The sequence below is a fragment of the Trachypithecus francoisi genome, unplaced genomic scaffold (assembly GCF_009764315.1).
Source record: "Trachypithecus francoisi isolate TF-2019V2 unplaced genomic scaffold, Tfra_2.0 Lachesis_group0, whole genome shotgun sequence".
Taxonomy (NCBI): domain Eukaryota; kingdom Metazoa; phylum Chordata; class Mammalia; order Primates; family Cercopithecidae; genus Trachypithecus; species Trachypithecus francoisi.
Genome location: NW_022681453.1, coordinates 62,472,409 through 62,480,719, shown reverse-complemented (window position 1 = coordinate 62,480,719; position 8,311 = coordinate 62,472,409). Strand labels below are relative to the sequence as shown.

The window sequence follows — 8,311 nt, the reverse complement described above, 5'->3', positions numbered from 1 at the left end:
TTCTGGCACAGTGGAACCTCTGTTAGCCAGGATTGCCTAGCCCCCTCCATCCACATTTTGCCTGAGTGAGAAATAAAACATGATGGTGTCAAGTCCCAAAAATGTTTTATACCTTCCCCCCAGCCATCCTTTTTTTTTAAAAGAGATAGGGCCATGCTCTGTCATCCAGGCTGGAGTACAGTGGCGCAATCATAGCCACTGCTACTGCAGCTTTGGTCTCCTGGGCTCAAGTGATCCTTCCTCCTCAGCCTCTTGATAGCTGGGACTACAGGTGTGAAGCCACCATGCCTCGCTAATATTTTAATTTTTTAAGTTTTTTAAATGTTATTTTAGATTCAGGAGGTACACAGGCAGATTTGTTAAGAGTATACTGCATGATGCTGAGTTTTGGGCTTCTCTTGATACTGTTACCCAGATAATGAACATGGTCCCAATAAGGAGTTTTCCAGTTCTTGCCCCCTTTTGGAGTCCCCAGTGTCTATTGTTTCCATCTTTACATCCGTGTGTACCTGATGTTTAGCTCCCACTTATAAGTGAGAATATGTGATATTTCTGTTTCTGCATTAACTTGCTTAGGATAACAGCCTCCAGCTGCATCCATGTTGCTGCAAAGGGCATGATTTCATTCTTTTTTATGGCTGTGTAGTATTCCACGGTGTTTATGTTCCACATATTCTTTATCCAATCTGCTGTTGATGGGCACCTGGGTTGATTCCATGTATTTGCTACTGTGACTAATACTGCGATAAACATACACATGCAAGTGTCTTTTTGGTAGAACAATTTATATTCCTTTGGGTATATACCCAATAATGGGAATGATGGATCAAATGGCATTTCTATTTTTAGTTCATTGAGGAATCTCCAAACTGCTCTCCACAGGGGCTGAACTAATTTACATTTCCACTTGCAGTGCGTAAGAATTCCCTTACAATTTTCTCCACAACCTCCCCAACATCTGTTCTTTCTTTAAATAGTAGCCATTTTGACTGGTGTGAGATGGTATCTCACTGTCGCTGTGATTTGCATTTCTCTGATAGTTATGTTGAACATTTTTTCATATGCTTGTTGGCTGCATGTGTGTCTTTTGAGAAGTGTCCGTTCATATCCTTTGCCTACTTTTTAACGGGGTTATTTTTTTTTTCTTGATTTTTTTCTTAAGTTCCTTACAGATTCTGGATATCAGTCCTTTGTTGAATGCATAATTTGCAAATATTTTCTCCCATTCTGTAGGTTGTCTGTATACTCTGTTGCTAGTTTCTTTTGCTGTGCAGAAGCTCTTTAATTAGGTCCCAATTGTTAATGTGTTTTTGTTGCATTTGCTTTTGAGGACTTAGTCATAAATTCTTTAAATTCTTTCCCTAGGCTGATGTCCAGAAGAGTATTTTCTAGATTTTCTTCTAGGATTTTGATAGTTTGGGGTCTTACATTTAAGTTTGTAATCCATTTTGAGTTAATTTTTGTATGCGGTTGAGAGGTAGGGGTCCAGTTTCATTATTCTGCATACAGTTCTCCCATTTTCACAGCAGTTTCCCCAGCACTATTTATTTACTCGAGAGTCCTTTCCCTGTTGTTTATTTTTGTTGATTTTGTTGAAGATCAGCTGGCTGTAAGTGTGCAGTTTTATTTCGGAGTTCCCTATTCTGTTCTATTGGTCTATGTGTCTTTTTAATTTTTAAATTTTTTCTTGTAGAGATAGGGTCTTCTTATGTTGCCCAGGCTGGTATTGACAAAATGCATAGATGCTAAGTGTCCAGCTTGAAGAATATTGATAAATGTAGACACCATAGCCACTACCCTAATCAGAATAGGGAACATTTTTATCCCTCACAAACATCCCTCAGTCATTCTCCTATCAATTTCCATCCCCCTGCCCAGGCAACAGTGTTTTGCAGTTTTCGGGAAAAAATCTTGTAGTTCTTTGGTAAAATTCTTTTGAAGCTATTGTAAGGGGGGTTTTCCGAATTTCATATTTTAATTGCTCATTGCCAGTGCATAAAATAGAATTGATTTTTGTATCTCTTACCCTCAATCTCGCTCAACTTGCTTATTAGCACTACTAAAATGTGTGTGTGTGTGTGTGTGTGTGTGTGTGTCTGTGAATCTCTTAAGGATTTTCCACGTACAAAATCATGTCACCATGCAGATAGAGATAGTTTTACCTCTTCTATTTCAATCTGGAAGATTTTTATTTCACTTTCTTGTCTAACTGCCCTGGCTAGAACCTCCAGTGCAATGTTGAATAGAAGTGGAGAAGGCAGACACCCCTGTTTCTGATCTTGCGAGGAAAGCTCCCTATTGACTTTTTCTTTTTTTGAGACAGAGTCTCACTCTATCACCCAGGCTGGAGTGCAGTAGTGTGATCTTTGCTCACTACAACCTCTGCCTCCCAGGTTAAAGAAATTCTCCTGTCTCAGCCTCCTGGGACTACAGGCATGCACTACCATGCCCGGCTAACTTTTGTATTTTTAGTAGAGATGGGGTTTTGCCATGTTGGCCAGTTTAGTCTCAAATTCCTGACCTCAAGTGATTCGCGTACCTCGGCCTTTCAAAGTGCTGGGATTTCAGGCATGAACCACCATGCCTGGCCCCCTTTTGGCTTTTAACATGGACAAAGCAAATTACTTTTCCATTTCACCAGCGCTTCTCTTCTTGTTTGCTTCTGAAGAACCCAATTTAAGACAAGGCACCTCACACAACTGCCTCCTCCAGTGCACCCTCCGTATTGGTTGCCAAAGTATTTGTTCCAAAAACAAAGTCTTTGAATGACAACAGCTGTTGCTGAATGAGATCCCTTAGTACCAAGCTCTCTGGACAAATACTCCAGGTAATGTCAGCAGCATTCTCACATCCTTCAGAAAACTGAGGTGCAGAGAGACTCCACGAATTGCCTGAGGGGCTAGTCTAGAAAAAGGCAGAACTCAGCCTTGTACCCCATCCCACATAAGCACTGTGCTGTCCTGGTGAAGAGCTGGGTCACGTGGTCACTTCCAGCTTTGAGGAAAGCTTTTTTCCCTTCCTCTTTTTTGTTCTGAAAATTTTCACATACATAAAACAGTGAAATAATAATATAGTGGATTCTAAGATACATGTCACCTACAGTCACCTAATGTTAACATTTCTCTTCCACACCATTTGAGTGTAACTTGTAAACATTATGGCACTCCACTCCTAAATATTTCAGCATGCATTTCCCAAGAACAAGAAGATGAACATTAATTCTACAGTATCATCTAGGACACTATTCCATATATAAAGCATTCCCAAAAAACCTAAGTATCTTTTGATAGCTTTCCTGTTGTTGCTGTTGTTGTTTTAGTTCAGGATCCAATTAGGATTCACTGATGCATTTCAGTGCTATGCTTCCTTCATCTCTTTTTAAATTTTTTTATTATTTTGTTATTTTATTTTATTTTTTATAGACAGGGTCTCACTGTGTCACCTAGCCTGGAGTACAGTGGTCTAATTACGGCCCACTGCAGCCTTGACTTCCTAGGCTCAAGTACTCCTTTCACCTCAGCCTTCAGAGTAGCTGAGACTACAGGCACACACCACCACACCCAGCTAATTAAAAAAACTTTTTTTTTTTTTTAGAGATGGGATCTTGCTATGTTGCCCAGGCTAGTCTTGAACTCCTGGCCCAAAGTGATCCTGCCACCTTGGTCTCCCAAAGTTTTGGGATTACAGGTGTGAGCCACTTCTCCTGGTCTCCTTCGTCTTTTTTAAGCTTTTTTTTTTTTTTTGGTTTTATTTTCTATGACATTGATATTTTGGAAGAGTCCAGGCCAGTTGTTTCCTAGGATGTTTCTGGATTTGTCTGACTGTGTCCTCGCCATTAGATTCAGGTTACACTTTTCACGAGAATACTACACGGGAGATGTTTTGTGTTCCTTGTTGTATCACTTGGGGAGGGACATTGTGCCAAATGGTCCCACTATTTGAGATGTTAAATTTGGTCATTTGGTTAAGGCAGTGACTTCCAGGTGTCATCATTGTAATATGGTTTTCCCTTTGTAATAAATAAATCTGTGGTTGGGTGGGAGGGAAGGTGTTATGACAGGTCCACTCATGGCTGCCTAGCACCTGGTTCCCCCTTCCCTGCAGCAGAACCCCAATTTCCTTTGCTGCAGGAAAAAATCAGCACAGATGTCTTAGTGGCCCTCTGAACACTCAGTGGCTGTCGGGCCCTGTGGCCAGGTAGGATGGCTCATGCCTGTGATCCCAACACTTTGGGAGGCCAAGGTAATCCCAGCACATTGGGTGAATAGCCTGTTTCTCAACAATTTTTCCACTCAATGACTTTAGTATCCTTTGACAATTTTTGCCTCATTCAGTTAATCCTCTGAAGATGGAAAAATGGCAATTTAAAAAATATCAAATTCCCACTCTACTGGTTAGCTGGCATTTTCTTGCAAAGAAGAATCTCCCTACTCTCTTTCCCATTCTCTCTGTCACTCTCTCCCTCTCTTCCTCCCTCTCACTAGAATAGGCTAATGGATTTAAAACAATTAAATGTGCTATAAGCCATTACTCTTTCTATTCTTCTTGATGTTCAAATTGTCCCACATTGGACTACTGGGAGCCTAGGAGGCAATTTTTTTCTAATTGGGCACATGCCTGCACCCAGGAAATTGGGGTTCTGTTGTAGGGAAGGGGAAACTGGGTGCCAGGTAGCCACAAGCAAACCTGTCACAACACCTTCCCTCCCCAGGGCCTCAGTTTTTTGGGCCTTAGAACAGGGTAATAAAACTCCAGGATGATTCTGAGGACTCAATTAATTGGTTCTGGATTAACTGCATGAAAATCATGTGTGCTTGTGCCCTGAAGCCTGGCACAAGGAAGGTCCTCAAAAAGCTCTGCTTCCCTTCCCCTCCTTTCCTTCACTTCCCTTGCCACTGCCTTTATCCTCCTCCTACTATGGATCAATAATGTTGCATTGTCTTCACCTGTTTGCTCCTCGGTTTTCTCATCTGTGAAGTGGGAATAAAGAACATACTGGTTGTTATGAGGCTCACCATTGCTGCTGTAAGTCTGTGAAATTCCAAGACTCCCCAAGGATTCTTCACAGTGGGAGTGAGGCCACACAGTCTCATGGTCACCTTTGGCTCTCACTCGTTTTGTTGAATTAGCTCAGCACAGATGTCTTGATGGCCCTCTGAATACTCGGTGGCTGTCGGGACCCATGGCCAGGTGCGGTGGCTCACCCCTGTAATCTCAGCACTTTGGGGGGCCAAGGTGGGAGGGTTGCTTGAGCCCAGGAGTTCGAGACCAGCCTGGGCAACATAGCGAGACCCAGTCTCATGTACATATACATATACACACACATATACACACACAAACACACACACATATATATATATGTCAGGTGTGGTGGCATGTACCTAAAGTCCTGAGAGGCAGGAGGATTGCTCGAACCCAGGAGGTCGAAGCTGCTGTGAGCCATATTTGTGCCACTGCACTCCAGCCTGGGCAACAGAGTGAGACCATGTCTCAAAAAAAAATTTTAATTGGCACTTTGGGAGGCCGAGGCAGGCGGATCACAAGGTCAGGAGATCGAGAGCATCCTTGCGAACATGGTGAAACCCCGTCTCTACTAAAAATACCAAAAAAATTTAGCTAGGCGTGGTGGCGGGCGCCTGTAGTCCTAGCTACTCGGGAGGCTGAGGCAGGAGAATGGCATGAACCCAGGGGGCGGAGCTTGCACTGAGTGGAGATCACACCAGTGCACTCCAACCTGGGTGACAGAGCGAGACTCTGTCTCAAAAAAAAAAAAAAGTAATTGATGAAGATTATATATATTTAAGGTATACAATGTGATGGTTTGATATATATACACATTGTGTAATGCTTATCACAATGAAATTAACACATCCTTCACCATCTACGTCATGCACTCGATCCTCAGAACTTGTTCATCTTTTTTTTTTTTTTTTTTTTTTTTGAGTTGCAGTCTTGCTCTGTCACCAGGGCTGGAGTGCAGTGGTGAGGTCCCACTCCCTGGAACCTCTGCCTGCCAAGTTCAAGCAATTCTCCTGCTCAGCCTTTCAAGTAGTTGGGATTACAGGCACGTGCCACCACGCCTGACTAATTTTTTTTTGTATTTTTAGTAGAGATGGGGTTTCATTATGTTGATCAGGCTGGTCTCAAACTCCTGACCTCGAATGATCTGCCTGCCTCAGTCTCTCAAAGTTCCGGGATTACAGGCATGAGCCACTATGCCTGGCCAGAACTTGTTCATCTTATAACTAAAGTTTGTACCGTTTGACCATTTCCCCATTGCCCTCACTTCCTAATCCCTGGTAAGAAAGGGGTGAGGAGGAGAGAATGATTGAGAGAGAGCAGTAAGGCTCTGAGATTGAGAATAGCTGAGGGTGAAGGAGCCAGTAAACATCCCAGAGCTGGTGTGACCATGGAATCTTTAGGAACAAAGGTATCTGCTAGTTTCATTCAAAATACTTTATTGGCACACCCCACTCCATCCAGGTTGACAATAGGAGCTCCAAATACTTTTTGCCTTTTTCATGTAGCCATCTAGTTTTCCTCAGCTCGGCTTCAGGTGCACTTTTGCAAATCAAAGCCATTCAGCAACTCAGCTGAACAAAAAGGGGCTTAGTTGAAGGTAGCAGTGTCTGACTGGCAACCGTCTGTGTGCTCCCTTACACATAGGGTCCTGTGTAAGAAGCCTACACACAATGCTTGGCACACTGCATTCCACACATGGTATGTACACTCTTTGGGCAATGCCTCCTAAAGGCTTAGGACCATTCCCTGTCCTCCCGCGGCACCCACACTCAGATCCTGCCTCACAAGACCCGACATGATTTGGTTCCTCACCGTTCCTCTGCTCTCTTCTTACTTTCCAGCCATGGGATGGCCCCTCTTTCTCTTTTCCTGCCTGAAGCTCCCAGAAAACCTCTTTCCCTACCTTTTACATAAATCCTACTCTCCCTTGGGCTCAGTTCAAAGCTTCTGCCTCAGAAAGTTGCTCTGGCCGCTGAAATTAAAAGAGGCTTCCTTCTGTTCATTTCACTCGTGGCATCACCATGCAGTTTTCCGTGTATCACCGTCAGTTTCCTTGCGTGCGTGTTTGGCTTTTCACTTGTTTCCCCTCCTTGCACTGTAAACCTCTCAAGGGCAGGACACTCGCTTTCTTGAGCGGCGCTGTCATGCTCTTCACGTGTTTGCTGAATGAATGGAGCGGTGAACCCTCAGAAATTCGCCTCCAGATGAGCGCCTTGGCCTTCTCGGAGTCTCCTGGCCTCAGAACATCACCCTTGGCTCTCCCTCAAGTGTGAGCTCCCAAAGCAAGAACGTGACCCTGTCCTGAACCCAGGCCGCCACTCCAGGGCCTCCGCCGGTACACATCTTCGGCCACAGCCTAACGCACTCTAGCAGGCGCAGACCGCCACGCCCCCACCCCTCCAGACGGAAGGACTGCAACCCCCACAAGGCACCGCGACTCAGCGCCACCCGATTGGTGAAGCCTCCGGCAGAGACCAATAGGACATGGTTTTATTGGCGTGTGCCGCGGCCGCGCGAGTCCTGGAAAGCGTTGTTGGCTCGGTTACTCTGGAGCCGGGTCCGGATCTGGTGGCTGGCTGCCAGTCCTCCAGAGCTCGCCATGGGGAGCACGGAGAGCAGCGAGGGCCGTAGGGTGTCCTTCGGAGTGGACGAGGAGGAGCGGGTCCGGGTGCTGCAGGGTGTCCGGGTGAGCGGCGCCGCCTGGGCCGGGGCGGGCGTGGAGGCCGCGGGCGGGCGGGGGAGGTGCGGGGCGGAGCGCAGCGCGGGGCCGATGCTTCTTCCACGCGGGAGGGACGTGGGGCGTGGGAGACTCCTGGGGCTCAGGCCAGGAAGAGGCTGCACCGAGACGCGAGCCCGAGGCTGGCAACCTTGTAGCTTCGCGACACCGGCTTCAAGGAAGGAGGAGTGGAGAATGGGACAGGTGCGAGGCCCCTGGGACACGAGGGACGCCCTGGCCACGTCCTGGCTCCGGTCGGCTTAGTTTTTACGTTTCTTGAATTTGCGCCCGGCCTCCCAGCCAGTGTCTCCTCAGGTGCGCGCGTTCAGTTCTGGGTACGCGATGCCTCCCACCTGGGCTTTGCCTGGGGACTCAGCTCTTCCCCGCCGGTCTGTTCTCCACAGCACTTCTGCGGGGCGCTGGAAGAACCGTAGCTCATATACGATCCCCTTCCCTGCCTGAAACCCTCCAGTGGGTTCCTAGCGCGCTTGGATATTGCCTTACCTGGTTCCAAAGCTGGCCGGTGCCCGCCGACCTCTGGGACTGCATCTCGGGCCATTTCCCTCGCGTGGC

At 46.3% G+C, this 8,311-nt stretch overlaps 1 protein-coding gene across 5 annotated transcripts in view; it reads left to right on the top strand.

Annotated features, from left to right (window-relative positions):
• The first annotated feature begins 7,508 nt into the window (after nucleotides 1-7,508).
• The window catches only part of CHCHD6 (coiled-coil-helix-coiled-coil-helix domain containing 6), a 239,609-nt gene continuing 238,806 nt past the window's right edge, over nucleotides 7,509-8,311 (top strand). For 2 of the 5 annotated variants that reach the window (XM_033210921.1, XM_033210920.1), the window contains exon 1: nucleotides 7,553-7,708. In XM_033210921.1, coding sequence (XP_033066812.1) covers nucleotides 7,622-7,708 — 87 coding nt within the window. In that variant the 5' untranslated portion in view covers nucleotides 7,553-7,621. Of the gene's footprint in view, nucleotides 7,709-7,790; nucleotides 7,943-8,311 lie in introns of those variants that run through there. The other 3 variants (XM_033210917.1, XM_033210919.1, XM_033210916.1) reach the window with 3 other exon arrangements.